The sequence below is a fragment of the Rhinatrema bivittatum genome, chromosome 2 (genome assembly GCF_901001135.1).
Source record: "Rhinatrema bivittatum chromosome 2, aRhiBiv1.1, whole genome shotgun sequence".
Taxonomy (NCBI): Eukaryota; Metazoa; Chordata; class Amphibia; order Gymnophiona; family Rhinatrematidae; genus Rhinatrema; species Rhinatrema bivittatum.
In genome coordinates, this window is record NC_042616.1 from 165219613 (window position 1) to 165235038 (window position 15426).

Below are 15426 nucleotides of genomic sequence, written 5' to 3' on the forward strand. Positions count from 1 at the left end.
AGGCAATGGCTGCCTCCAACCTGTCTGCTTGAGAAGCTTCCTCTGCAGAGAGACCTGCATTCGCCTGAAGGACTTGAGCCCAGCGCAGACTAGCCCGCATAGCAAAATTCGTGCACATGGCGGCCCGCACTCCTAGGACAGAGACCTCGAAAATCTTTTTGAGTTGAACCTCCAACTTCCGGTCTTGAATATCCCGGAGGGCTGTCGCTCCCGTGACCGGGATGTTAGACCTCTTCGTGACAGCGGACACCGCCGAATCCACTTTTGGGAGCCGGAGGAGCTCCAGCGCGTCCTCCGGCAAAGGGTAAGGCTTGTCCATGGCCTTGCTGACCTTCAAATCCAACTCCGGAGTATCCCATTCCTTGAAGAGGATATCCGTGGACGAAAAAATGAAAAGGAAAAGCAACCGCCGGCCCTGTGAGCCCGAGCAGGACAGGATCCATATTTGCCTCCTGGCGGACCACCACCGGAGGGGCATCAATCCGCAGCTCCTGGAGAATGGCCGGGATAAGCGGCGACAGCTCCTCCCTAAGGAACAAACGCACCACCTTGGGGTCATCCCCATCGACGGCCTGTGCTCTTTTCCCCGTAGCGAGCTGCGCAGAGCCATCTGACGCTGCCTTCCCGGCTCCCGGCAGGGGTTCCTCAGAGGCCTCCGTGTCCGCCTCGGCGGATTCTTCGGACTCCGAGCCCTGCGGCACCCCTCGCGGAAGCCGCTTGCTCCGGCCCGCGGCCTGGGCGACCTTCGCCGTCCTCCTGGCCGGCTTTTTCTTCGGCGGGGACCGGTGGACCCGAGCACGCGAGGCGTCCCCCCGACTGCGCTTGCTTCGCCTATATCGGAGCACCTTGCGCAGCAAAGCGCTAAATCCTCTGAGAGCTCGCCCGAATCCGAAGAATCGATTTCCGAAGTCCCCTGGGACCGGGGGCCCCTCCGAGGGGGCCTCCCCCGCCGCACCCCACTGCGGGGGAGAGCTCAGGGGGCAAAACCGAGGCCTCCACCGTTTCGCGTGAGACTACCCGGCCGGTGGACAAAATGGCCGCCACTCCCGCGGAAACCGGGAAAGAACCAGGAGGCCTGTCAGGGGCCCCTCCCCCCTGCGACGGCGATCGTGCCACCCGGGAACGGGTCCCCCGAGGTGCCCCCAATGATCCCTCGTCTCCCGGGACGCAGGCCGAGCAAAGGCCGTCCTGGGAGAGACGCGCGCGCGCCGAGCCGCAGGCCCTGCACTGCGAGCCGCGCGGCATCGAGAAAATCGCGGGAAAACAAAGGACGCGCCGAAAAACAGAGGGGCGCTGAAGAAAAAGAAAAAAATCACCGCGGCGAAATCGGTGACCTCCCCCCTGCCGACGACGCCCCCCCCCCCCCCGAGCGGGACGGGACGGAGCGCAACGCCAGGCAACGGAGAGCCGACAGAAACAAAAGTCAAACACTTTTTTTTTTTTTTTTTTTTTTTACAGAAAACGCTGTCCCTGGTACTGAAAAAGCCCTCTGTCCTGCAGGGGTGAGTGAACCGGGCTCCCCGGTGTCACCCCTGACGCTGCTACTAGTCCAGCCGGGTCCTCAACCCTAGCAGCGGCCTCAACCTGGGGAGGGTAGTCCCCTCAGGACCTCTCACCTCCCCAGGGAGGCAGGGCAACCGGGACTAAAATTAACCAAATTAAACAAAAAACCCAATTTACAGAAAAAAACCAAATAGGCCTAATAGAAAATAAAACCCAAAAAGCGAACCTGACTAACAACCAGAATCAGGCCCGACAGGGCTGTGACCGGACCTGCACCACCTACTGGAGACAGAGTAAGACTGAGGGGCTGTGACTGGCACAGGGGCATATATGCTCCGCCCACAAGTTTTAGTCTGTCTCCATCTACTGGTGCGGAGTCACAACCCAGGTGTCCTGGACTGATCCTGGTACGTACAGGGAACCCCCATTACCTCATCCCAGACCCCTCAACATGTTCTCAGGAGATCTTAGACGTCACCATTACCATTCTTGACCACATCGGGACACTTCCCTTGTAGCCCGTTCATGGGAGACAGGCATTTGGTTCTCTAGCCACAAGCACACAGCACCATTTATCCATTCAACCCACCACCGCCCCCCTCCCCATTCCCCAGAAATTCTAATTTAGAAATGCAGTTCCCAGTGTCCGAGCACACTGGTGCAGACATGCACAGCTCCTGGAAGTGTAAGAAATCTGTATTCTAAGACCAGGACCTTGAGGAGGAGAGACTGGGTGTGAGGAAAGTCTGAGGGACATGAACTGGCAGAAGGTAGGGCCAGTCTAGGGAAATGGAAAAAGGGAATCAGTAGGGAAGGAAAGACCAGCCTTAAGCTTTGTTTTCTTAATAATACTCAAAATAACTGCAACCCTCATCATGAAAAGTATTTTTTTAATTGTATTTTTGGCTCAGCAGCTTCCTCCTGCTTCTTTTGGCTTCCAGTTCAATTGGAAACCATTTTTATTGGGTAACAATGCCATGAACCTTTGTTCACAACTATCCAGGGGAGGGGTGGTGTTATGGATGTTCCCTTTTTTTTTGTTTTTTTAAATAACCTTCTCTAGTCCCAAGTACTGATGTGATATTCCTTGGCTGAGAGCCACAGACTGCGATTCCCTCTACGACCTGGCGCATGTGCAGCCTGGATCTTTCAGTAAGTATCACCATGGAACAGTGGCTGGACTCCCCCCTCCTCCTCCTCCCAGTAGCTGTGAACACATCCCTAGCCCCAGCCAGTTTGGGGATTGTAAATTGGGCCCAGGAATTGAACCCTGGTCTCTGGCATGGCAGTGTGCAGTGCTTCTGCTGAGCCAACGAGCTGGCCCTGAAAATGAAAATTTTTTGTTTTTCCTGAACTGTTCCAGGTCGCTCAGAACCAGGGGTGGGATCCAGCACCCCGAGCCTTCTTTCACAACTACCTGGGGATTCCCTCCTACTTTTATATCTTCTCCCAACTTCCTTCAGTGACAGTCCTCAGCCATGGACAATGCACCAGAGCTCCTTCTGGAACTTTCCAATCGTGGGCCCTAAATCATGCCACAAGGTGGCGTTGTTGAGCAATGACAGATGATCCTCTCCCCGTGGGGGGGGGGGGGGGGGGGGGGGAAGAAGAGAGGCTGTGAACACTTCCCCTGCGGCATCCCTGGTTAACCCCAGGAGAATAGACCCAGGAAATGGACCCAAGTCCTTTCAGAACTCCCATTGAACCACCAGACAAGCCCCAAAAAGAAAAGTTTTACATCTTGACCTACCCCCTTACTATTTTCTTGGGAAACAACCACAAAAGCTACCAAATAAATTATATTCTCCTTGAAATTAAAATGTTTATCCCATGATTAAGCAAATAGAACGTCCTCCTCCCCCTCAAGACAGTGCCAACAGCTCTGACAGCCATCATATCCTCCGCAGGGCACATGGTACTAGTGGAAAAGGGCAGTGATGGAGCCGTTGCACAAAACAAAAGCTTCATGTTTTCTTACAAAAGGTTTTAAGTTTGAATTTATTTATTTATAAAAATCTATATGCGCTTCATCTAAAATTCTGAGCGGCTTACAATTAATAGCATAATAGTGTAACAGAACTATATAGAATTTTAACATAATAAAACCACAGTACAATAATAAAAAGTAAAAGATAAAATAAAATGACATTAAATAAATTTTAAAAAAGGATAAAAAATAAATTAGCCTATATTTTCTCATGCAGCTGATAAGTATTCCTGACAATCATATATTTAAAAAAGCAATCTGAAATAAGTGTGTTTTGAGCTTTTTTTTTTTTTTTTTTTTTAAAAGATTTAGGACATGCCTGCTTTCGCAATGATAGAGGCAATGTGTTCCTCATCTCTGCTGATGCTCAAAATTTGATTTCCTCACTGAAGGAAAAATCGATTGAATCTTGCAAATTGAAAAAAGAGCCTACTGGATAAGCAATAGAACCCACAGACTTCCTCTTTTATGCATACTCAATTACCAGGCTGGGAATTGCAGGAGTTTGGATTCTTTTCTATCTGGAACTGTTTGGCTTACTTTTTTCCTTCTAATGCTGCAAGAGGAATATACACGCCAGCTTGTAGGGTATTTGTCTCTGTCCTGTGAATATTTCTTCAACTGCACATGCATTTTCTGCTCACTTCTGAATTTTGCACCTCAGAAACCATTACAAGAGGGGTATATGGAGGCGAGTTCACAAAAAAAATACACCAGTGATAGAACCTTCAAACTGATGCAAGAGGACAGCTTTCGTTTTTGAAATTGTATCAACTGACTGTTACAAATCAATATCCATCAACAAATTTGCATACAGTCAAACTTGAGAGACAGCCAGAATGGAAAAAGAGGGAGACAGAATATCTGCTTAACCAAAATGCATAATAAAGGGGGGAGGGGTGTCTTACCAAACAATGGCACTGGGCTAGCTATCTTAGCGCAGTACTTGATATACTCCCAGTCGGCGACTTTGGTGTAACGCTGTTCCCGAGATCTGCCATGAAGCTGCAAGGAGAAGCACCATTTATACTGTATTTTGCAGAGAAACTGTCGTCAAAGCAGAATGACCACAAGGTAGAAGATGAGCAGATTATTAAAATATTTTCTTGGCCTGACTGGGCCTCAGAACCCAATCAGAACCTGCCTCCATGCTACTTGTTGCATTTATATGGCTAGCGAAGGCGCCATGGCTTTCTTTATGGATACCTAAGTTTTCTCATCCCAGTTAAGCCCTTTCCTTCCCTTCCCAGAAATGTTCCAACGGTACAAGGGACACAGAGCAGAGTTCAGACTGGGTGATAGGCTGGGATTCCTATTTTTTCGTAGTACTGACACAGTTGTCTCCACAACATCCTTGACCCTGCCAGCCCACAGCCCTGCCTGTGCAACAATCGATCAAAGCAGCACCATCACCACAAGTGGATTCCTTCTCTTTGCACATCCCAGTTAAAAGAAGAACTCACCGTTACCAAAGAGACTCCCCATTCCCGAAGACCAGGGATGAGTTTGTGAGCAAGGTTGACCTTTTCCTGCACACCAGTGCGGATCTTGACAGTCAAAGGAACATCGAGTACCTTCAATAACACCACACATTGCATTCAGACCAGGAGGTAAATGTTTAAAAACAATCTTCTTATAGCAGAAGAAAGGCAGTTACTTACAGAGTTCATCCCTTTGACGATCTGTTCAAACTTAGTCATACGATTCATTAGGCCACAGCCACCACCCTGTTGGATTTAACCCCCCACCAAAACAATAATAATAATACATCTATTATAACCAATTCCTGCCTAGGAATTTGGGAAGGCAGGCAAGAAATGCAATTAGTGAGAATAGTTGGGCCTGAGCTGTTTTGGAAAAGTTGGGTTGTGGTAAGGAAATGCATCATAGAACTCTAGTCAACCCTTAGCAAACCACAGCTACCATGTGCTAAAGACAAAGAACTATCAGCCCAATCCAAACCTCCCCAAGTCAGCAAGCATTTTCTGCATTAAGGGAATTAACACGCCAGAGAAAAAAGGCCATATTGCCCACCCCAACTGGCTAACTTACAGGGCCATTCATCAAAATGAGTTAGGCCTTTGAGGGCGTTAGGGCCCTAACACGCTCAATAACGCTATAATGCATGTGTTATCACATCACGTCAAATCTTCACTGATGTGTACTGTGCTGTTTGTACATCTCACTGTGCATGTAAAACTGGCCCCAAAACCCTAGACTAGCACCAAAACCTCACCTAGAGTTAGTAGCTAGCCCTCTTATAGTGATATAAATAGTTGACTTATATGAGAGCCTTATAAAGGAGTCTCTCTCTCTAGCAGCATCATTATTCATGCGAAAATTATAGCCTTAGTCTGCTCTGGTGCATAACTCCCTTCTATGCTTGAGATATTCACCAGGCAGCACAATGAATTCTGACTCAGGAACCACAAGCAATGCTCAACATGACAATTCTCTGTTTGCCCTGTTGCCCACAATAGTGCTTCTGCCTCTGGTACCCACACTTTGGGAAGGGGGAAGTCAAAAGGTAGACAGAGTTTCCACAAGCAAAATGTAAATAAACACTTCTAACAAAATGGAAACTCTACCTTATTATATACCAAGTCGATGGGACAGCCAACATTGATATCAACAAAATCCACATCAATAGTTTGATTCAGCAGTTCTGCACACTTTGTCATGGTGTCTGGGAATGCGCCCTCTAGCTGTAGCAAGGAATAATGACAACAGTTTGCCAAATCAAACTTCTTCATTAAAGAATGTGATGCTATTTATCGCCTGTGCGCTAAAGTAGCAGCAGAATACATACACCGGGTAACAAACATCCATCATCAAATGTTGCCAGGCATGCTATAATATTAAGATTTTCTACTATTATTCCAGTGTACAAAAAAAGGACATCTTTAGAAACCTAAAATGAGTTTACCATGAAATCTCTAATAAGCCAATGCTAGAACATGAAGGCCTGCAATAAAGCCTTAGGCAACCAAAATGATAAGGGGAATGGAATGGAACAGCTCTCCTATGAGGAAAGACTAAAGAGGTTAGGACTTTTCAGCTTGGAGAAGAGACGACTGAGGGGGGGATATGATAGAGGTGTTTAAAATCATGAGAGGTCTAGAACGGGTAGATGTGAATCGGCTATTTACTCTTTGGGATAATAGAAAGACTAGGGGGCACTCCATGAAGTTAGCATGTGGCACATTTAACACTAATCGGAGGAAGTTCTTTTTTACTCAACGCACAATTAAACTCTGGAATTTGTTGCCAGAGGATGTGGTTAGTGCAGTTAGTGTAGCTGTGTTTAAAAAAGGACTGGATAAGTTCTTGGAGGAGAAGTCCATTACCTGCTATTAAGTTCACTTAGAGAATAGCCACTGCCATTAGCAACGGTAACATGGAATAGACTTAGTTTTTGGGTACTTGCCAGGTTCTTATGGCCTGGATTGGCCACTGTTGGAGACAGGATGCTGGGCTTGATGGACCCTTGGTCTGACCCAGTATGGCATGTTCTTATACTCAGATTAGCCCCCCTCTATCTAGCCCCTCTGAGATAAGCGAGGGGAGTTGCAGGCACAGCACAATCTGAGCTGCAGTTGTACAGAATTAGGGATCAGCAGAGAAACAATAGGCTAGATGAACCCTGGTGAAACATAAAATGAGATGAGGACAAACCTGAACGCCAAATAAATCTTCTGTACTATGGCGCTTTAACAGTGCCCATTCAGAGGACTGTCCTTGAAGCAAATTTGTGCAAACGGCCATTTCTCCGCAGGTAACATCTGCACCAAATTGTTTGCATATTCTTCGGAAAGGGAGGTTACCACACTAAAAGACAAAAAACAATAATTTGTACAGTCCATCGGTGCTGGCAAAGTTCATTTTGCCAACCTATGAACCAATCCTAGTCAGCATTCATGAAGGAACAAATTATTGCATCTTTAAAGCATCAGAACATTATGTCATAATTCTTCTTGTTCCAGCCCCAGTTTTCATTCCTGGCTTTGGTGTAATCAGTTCTGTGCTGTTACTCTACGTGTAATGCTGAAAGCAACAGCAGGATAAGTGTTTTCCTGCAGCTCAGATAGATGCAATGCTGGGGGCTCATCCAGGTCCTTCCCATGCCTCCCTATCAAAATTCCTGCCAGTAATGCAGGTGGTTAAGAGTGAGCCGGATATCAGAGAGAAGGAGATACAGCCCTCCAAGCCAATCTCTGGGTTTAGGGAATCCGAGTTACCGGAATTCCACTGCAAAGTTTAATATGATCAAAGGATCAGGATGGTTACAAAAAAAAAAAAAAAGTTATGCATAGATAATAAATTGTGAGAAATAGGGCTGCCAGAGCTCTTTCCATTAGGGGAGCGCTTGCAAGAAAAGAGAGGTCATCTCCATCTCCTCCCTTCAGCACACGTTGAGTATCAGCATGGACCAAAGACTAACCTGAAGAACAGCAGGGCCAGACCACACATTTATAGCCAAAGAAACTAGCTGCAAAGTTTGAGGGGGGAACTTCCTTTTATTTCATTACTTCTGGGTGAAGGCAGATTCTGTTAAACGTATTAACTAGGGAGCTCACAAACAAGATGGAGACAATTAAATATGCAATCTACAGAAAAACCGGGCTTCTCCTATGCTCGGATGCATCAGGAACTGAAAATTACATCAGGGGTCCCTCCACTTCCCGCCTCCAAAAAACATAGCATCAAAAAGCTATGAGGTTCATATTCAACAGCCAGTTAGACGGGTAACGTAAATGGTTTTACCTGGCTTCATTCAGCCCTTACCCGGCAGATATTGCTCTGGGGAGGAGCAGAGTTGGCCGCATAAGTTATTCGGAGTTAGTTGGTCACCTTCTGCGGCTAACTCTGGTCAGGCTGTAGGGCCGCCCTAAAAGTTATACATCACCAGCTAACTTTAAGATAGCAGGGAATATTCAGCGGCTAACGAGCATAGCGGCTTAACGTGGACCTCCACGTTAATAGGACAAACAATCTGTTGGATTTCTAATGAATCTCGGAGCAAAACCCACAAGGACTTTACGAACCACAGAGCTAATTTCTGCCTGCTTGCTAATTCTGATGGCGCCGTCTTTGTAAATCATGTAGATGCTAATTTACAGGCTGATGCAATAATGTGGGCGTTAAGGAACCGCGTGCTGGATTTCAGCGCATGGTTTTAATGCAGCGATTAAACTTTTTTTTTTTTTTTTTTTAACACCCAATGTGGCGAGCTAATGGTATGCTAATGCATCAGGAGTTAAAAAAAAATATGTAAACAAAAGTTACAACGTACGTTCGGCACAGGCCAAATGCACATTTTAACTCTGGGTGGGGTGGGGGTGAACTGGGGAAGAAAGATACTGATGAGAGTGAAAAAATAAAGATAGCCAGATAATTCATAATTAGCCAGCTGTATGGCCCCTGCTAACTGCTGCCCCTTAGCAGGGAAAGTCCATACTTATCTGGCTAAGAGCTAACGGAGTGGGAAACCCCCCTCCCCCCCCCAGATATTTTGTGCCCGTACAGCATCGCTGGAAACTGAACTCCATCTCTGACCAAGAGTAAAGTTTCCAGCCTTAGGAAAACCTGGGCTAATGCCAGTGCACTTCACTCTATCGGGGAGAACTGCTTAATGCCCTCATTTCCATGGGATTTCCCATGCCAGAGCACTAAACAGGGCGCACAGTTTTTCAGCGTGCGAGCGTGAAACTCCTTGCTGCACCGGCAGTAAGGTTTACGTTCAAAAAACAGAGTGGTGAAGTGCGGGTAAAGCTGTGCGGTGGGCTGAACGCACCTTCCTGCCTCGGCCTGTTAGTTTGTCAGACATGGAAATAAGTCATGAAACAAAGAGAACCAGCAGGGACACTAGAGTGCACGTGAGGGGAGAATCTTCAAAGTCATTTCCTCAGGTAGAGTTGGACCATCTGAAAACTGCTGCCCCCAGAACGGCTAGAAGTACAGGAGTGCATTTTAGGACGTGTTAGAAGGGGCCATTCCTGGGAGGGGCAGGAAGGAGGATAAAGTGAGCGCATGTCTTTCCTCCCTCCCCGCTCTGACCTTTCCCTCTGTCCATAGGAAAAAGGGAGGTACTTTTGCTACTAGGCACATATCTCGGCAACTTTTCAAATGCAATTTCGACACGTGGAGGTTCCTTTTGAAAGCTGCTTACTGGGCACAGAAACAGTTGGCAGACTTTGCAGCTCACAGGCTCCCGTAAACTGTCCCCTTTCCTGTACAACAAAATGGTGTCAGGGAAACTTGGGCATTATGTGAAAGCAAAGGTATACCTACTGTGGTTAGCGGTGCAAGGTAAAGTTTCTCCCTAAAATCAACCTAAGGGGGGAAAAAAGAAGGAGAATTACACACATTGCATTGCTTTTGTCCATCAACATCCAGAGTGCATGCAGCAGTGGCCTCCTAAAGCCACCGTTTTTATTTCAGGCTCAATGCTTTAAGTAGGGCAGACTTTACTGCAGGGAGGGTAAAGAACTTGCTGGCTTTTAAAAACATCTCTTACATCAACTTAATATAGGAAATACCTAAAGTTAAGAAGCTGAGTGGCAGGCCCTCAGGCCTCCTCCTCCTCCTCCTCTTTTTCCCTCAAACGGAATTCCCCATGTCTCTGTGAAAGGCCCCAGCTGAGAGCTTCTTTATCTAATCCAGAGAAGCAGCCTCTTCTGACCCCAGTTCCTTTCCTCAGACACTATTTCCAATTACAGGTACAAAGGCCATTATCCGGCATAGTTGTCTGGAACCGGTCCTGGTAGAAATTATTTACAGAATAAGGAAGAATAAGGTTCACTAATCACTAGAAGTACTTATGGCAAAAGCTTTTTTGTATTCTCTCTTCCTCTTCCCTGCCCATAATAGTAGAATATTGGCTCCTCGAGCAGCAAAACACAGCAACTTCAACAGTTAGGCCTTGCAGGGCTTTCTTGGCATGACAGCAGCACAGGACAGGGAAGAGGTAATGGAGCCCCCCATCTGTAATTGGTCTAAAAAGTATCTGCGTGTTTTCCTACATTACATGTGTGAAGTTTAGGGCTCTCTTACATTGCTAATGATGCAATTTGACAGTGGCTTTGTGATTTGCTATGACCTTGTGAAAACTGAGCTCTCAGTTGGCTGTGAATACTGCCTCTGCATTATCCCCAGCCAACCCAAGGAATACATAACCCGAGCAGGGGATCAAACCTAGGTCATCTGTATGGGAGTGCTCGACACTTGCTGCTGGGCCAACAAGCTGGCCCGAGAAAGCCAGGTTTTAATGCTTTCCACACACCAAGTGCCACTCTCTGCTTCCATAACGCATAAGCAGCTTCTGAAACTAAAACTGAAAATTAGACAGGCCAAGATACATGTTTAATTATTACTGATACAATTATTACCCACGAACTCAGTTTACTAGTGCGCATTAAAATTCCTTACACATGGAACACCTATTTTGGCATCTAATATGCAATAAAATGCCATTAATGGTAAAGCATATGCTTGTGTTATTAATGTAAAAAAAAAAAAAAAAGTCCCCTTAACACAGAAAAAATATTAATAAGTTGTGTTGCATGCAAATACATAGAAATGAGATCATATTAAAATGGATTAACACAAATCACATTAAACCCTATGAGTTGATAAACTCAAAAAAATGTTAACTACTTGAGATTTAACTTTTGCTAACAGCATCAGCAGGTTAACACACCTGCTGATGTCTCAGCCATGACCCACTCACCCAGATTTCTGAAAGGGCTCCCTGCCCCGGACTTCCCCATCCCAAAGATGTAGGGGTCTCCCTGCCACAAAGATTCTCCCTCCCACCAGGTCCACTCACTCTCGTTTTACCCCCATCCAATGTAGAAAAGAGCCTATTTGAGACAGGATAGATCCCCAGGCCATCCTGGCTCCATAGAAGAAAAGGACAGCAGATGACCAGATACTCTTGGGGCCTTTGGAGAAGAGAGGTAGGGAGTTTCACTGGTGGGGATGCAATTGGCCTTTTAGTATCTTGAAAGGGGAGAGGACTGGAGGGAACGGCCGCACATTACCAGCCAAGGGGTAACACAGTGTTAAAAGATGGTAATGCTTTAGTAAACAGATCCCTAGATTAATAATCCTTGAGGACCTCAATGAAAGGTTCAAAGACTTTGTGGCTCATTTTACAGCAGATGATGTATAAAGTCACAAGTAAGCAGCTTACTTTTTTCTTCTCAGAAGATCTGAGTTTTATAACATCTTCATCTGTTAGTGGTCCAATTGTCCTGACAGGAGTTTCCTTCTCCACATCCACCTGGCAAGCAATCTCTTGACTCGCGTCCCCGAGATCTCCTCCTGGTACCTCTGAAGGTGAAGGATGCTCTGCTGCGGAGCCCTGCATGCACCGTAACCCCACAGCGCAGTCCACGGTGGCGGCTTCCTGACCTACCTCAGGTGCCCGATCACAGCCGTCTGCCTTGTTCCCTTGCACCCGCTTAACCTGAGGGTCCTGCCATGTACTCTTCTTGGTCCCTGCCTTGTTCGATTTGTTCAGCTGCTTCAAAAAGTGATCTGATTTTTCAAAGGGGACTTTCCTCTTGCGTAAACGCTGCTGCAGGTCTTTGTTCAGGCAGTTCTTCACCACTCCTTTGCCCTCCCACTGCTTTACCAGCTCCTCGTTAACTATATTTCGATAATCCTCACCCAAGTGTCCTCTGGCAAAGCGGCAGGTGACGCCATAGATGCATTTCCCGAACACGTCAAACAAGTGGCATTTCTCTCCCAGGTCGGCTGGTTTCTCTGCCATGTATTTGTGAACGTCGTGCAAAAATTTACACTTCTCTCCGAAGAAGCACTTGCTGGCAGATTCCTTACAAAAAAAAAAAAAAGTTAAATTATTTCTAAGACACATACCATTGTACCAACACCATTCTAGCCTTCAGATGATTCTTGCATTTGGAAACCACATGTTAAAGTCAAGAATGAGAAGCCACAGTGAGATTACTACAGCTTATTTGCACAAAGCAGTGTTTCCGGTTATAACCCCTCAAAATAGGAATACATTGTTTTAAAAAGAGAATTAGTCCATATGTCAGTCTTTCCTTCCATCCAATTTTTAAATTAAAACACGGCAAATTATATGCACATATACTAGTTTCATGGAAACAGAGAAAAATTGTGGAATTAGCACAAGTCTGAAATTTGAGACCGACTATGGGCCAATGGACTAAAATGTCCATGTCAGCCACAAATGTAGGGTTTAGTGAGCATATTAATGGCCAATGTCAATGAGATGCAGATGAGGCAGACATTTGCGCAGAGGGTAAGATACATGCCTACATGCAGATGGTAAACTTTATACCTGGAAAAAGTTCTGACAAAATTAGAAATGTTGCCTTAAGAGGGGGTAAGGGAAGAGGCTGAAGGGTGGAGAAGGGAAGAAAGTACTTGTTGATAGATCAAGACCCCTTGGTCAACCAAACCTGCCTAGATGCAGTGGCCTAACTGAGACCCTACTCAGTCTCCAATCAGCTCTTCCCTTTACCCTTGTCACCACCCCAGAGCACACCTCAAATTCAGTCCCCGTTTTAGTTTCTGTTGGTTGGCTACTTCAGGCATCAATCACCTTCTCAATGTAGCATTGGAGAAATTACTTACCTGATAATTTCATTTTCCTTAGTGTAGACAGATGGACTCAGGACCAATGGGTATAATGTGCTCCTGATAGCAGTTGGAGACAGAGTCAGATTTCAAAGCTGACGTCAGCCTACATATACCCGTGCAGCATGCTTAGCTCTTCAGCATTGTCTTCGAAAAGCCAGTGTGGATATATGTTGCTTAATACTTGATTAACTTTGAACTGGTTCAACTGATCTATATATATAGGAGACTGGTGGTCTCCCATATATATATATGCATTGGTGGTCTCCAGTGCATTGGTGGTCTGGAACTGGAGACCACCAATGCACTGAAACAATAAACGCAGACCCCTGGGTAACCGCAGGTGTCTTGGATTAGAGGTAGGCTGTGGCTTACCTGTACTTGTTCAGTCTCGAGATTTGATATCCGAGGTTCTCTATTTCTGGAGCAGCCGTGGGCGGGATGCTGAGTCTGTCTACACTAAGGAAAACGAAATTATCAGGTAAGCAATTTCTCCATTTCCTAGAGTGTAGCCAGATAGACTCAGGACCAATGAGATGTACAAACGCTACTCCCCTATAGGGTGGGAGGCTGCCCGTGGCCCACTTAGTGCTGCTCTTGCGAAGGCTGTGTCCTTCCTTTCCTGAATATCTAGGCAGTAGAACCTGGAGAAGGTGTGTAGGGAGGACCATGTTGCCACCCAACAGATCTCAGCTGGCAAAAGCAGCCTGATTTCAGCCCAGGACACTGCCTGGGCCCTTGTAGAATGCACATTGACCTGTAGAGGTAATGGTTTTCCTGCCTCTATGTAGGCAGCATTAATAACTTCTTTGATCCAGCGGGCTATGGTGGCCCGCAATGCCGCTTCCCCTTGTTTCTTCCCGCTTTGAAGAACAAACAGGTGGTCAGTTTTGCGCAAGGATTCTGATCTCTTCAGGTATCGGACTAGGATTCTGCCGACATTCCGGTGGCAAAGGAGTTGAGAGTCTTCGAATATCTGTGCTCATCTGGTGAGGGTAAGGATATGGTCTGGTTCATATGGAACTGGGAAACCACTTTTGGAAGGAAGGATGGTACTGTAACACAGCTGTATGGTGCCCGGGGTGAACCTAAGGAACGGTTCCCGACAGCATAGTGCTTGAAGTTTGGAGATGCGCCGGGCTGAGCCTATTGCGATCAAGAATGCTGTCTTTAAGGTCAAGAGACATAGAGACAGGGCACTTGTCGGTCTGAAGGACTCCCCTGCTAGGAAGTCTAGTACTAGGTTGAGGTTTCATAGAAGCACTGCTCACCTTGGTGGTGGTCTGAGTTGTTTGACCCCTTTCAGGGAACGAGACACATCAGAATGAGTTGATAGTCTGATACCAACTACGTCGAACCTGAAACAGGCCAGTGCTGCAACTTGGGAGTTGAGGGACAACCCCTTCTGCATACCATCCTGTAGGAATCTTGGCTGTCCTTGGGAGGAGACATACTCTCGGGAGCTTCGAATACTCTCCAGATCAGTATGTAAGACAGATGTGGAGAACTTGCGTGCCCGAAGCAGGATGTCAATCATGGCTTTCGAGTAGCCACGTTTCTTTAGGCTAGTCCTCTCAAGAGCCATACCATAAGAGAGAATAGAGCCGGGTCTTCGTGGGAGATTGGTCCCTGCATGGCGGTAGATGCAGAGGATTCCCCACCAATAGTCTTCACATGTCCGCGTACCATGGTCTTCTTGGCCAATCTGGGGCGACTGGTAGGACTAGTCCCCTGTGGTGTTCTATCTTGTGGATGACCTTGCCCAGTAGTGGCCAGGTGGGAAGGAATACTGGAGGCTTTCCTCCGGCCAGGTCTGGATGAGAGCAGCAATTCCCTGATATTGTGATTCTCATCTGCGGCTAAAAAGTCTGGTGACCCGGGCATTGTGACAAGTTGCTAGTAGGTCCATGGCTGGGAGACCCCATCGATTTACTATCAGCTGGAAGGCTGTGTCTGCCAGCGACCATTCCCCCGGGTCTAGGTTCTCTCTGCTGAGATATTGTCTTTTCCTGCGGTGTGGGAGGCAGAGATCCCTTGTAGATTTATTTCCACCCACTCCATGAGAGGGTCTATTTCTAGAGACACTGCTGACTCTTGGTTCCTCCCTATCGGTTGATGTAAGCAACGGTCATTACATTGACTGACGGACTCACCTCGGAGTCCGTGGCTGAATCGTAGGCAGGCTAGTCTGACCGCTCGCGCTTCCAGGCGGTTTATGTGCCATCTTGCCTCTTCCTTGTTCCATAGTCCCTGGGTCGTCAGTTCCTGACAGTGGGCTTCCCACCCTCGCAGGCTTGCATCCGTGG

General features: G+C 46.8%; 1 protein-coding gene across 7 annotated transcripts in view; it reads right to left on the minus strand.

The window, feature by feature from the left end:
* DUS3L (dihydrouridine synthase 3 like) overlaps positions 1 to 15426 on the minus strand; it is a 57954-nt gene that overhangs the window by 28964 nt on the left and 13564 nt on the right. For all 7 annotated transcript variants that reach the window (XM_029588831.1, XM_029588829.1, XM_029588830.1 and 4 more), the window contains exons 4-10: positions 11685 to 12329; positions 9782 to 9823; positions 7166 to 7318; positions 6079 to 6195; positions 5152 to 5217; positions 4954 to 5064; positions 4399 to 4495 (exon numbers count right to left, since the gene is read on the minus strand). In XM_029588831.1, coding sequence (XP_029444691.1) covers positions 4399 to 4495; positions 4954 to 5064; positions 5152 to 5217; positions 6079 to 6195; positions 7166 to 7318; positions 9782 to 9823; positions 11685 to 12329 — 1231 coding nt within the window. The remainder of the gene's footprint in view (positions 1 to 4398; positions 4496 to 4953; positions 5065 to 5151; positions 5218 to 6078; positions 6196 to 7165; positions 7319 to 9781; positions 9824 to 11684; positions 12330 to 15426) is intronic.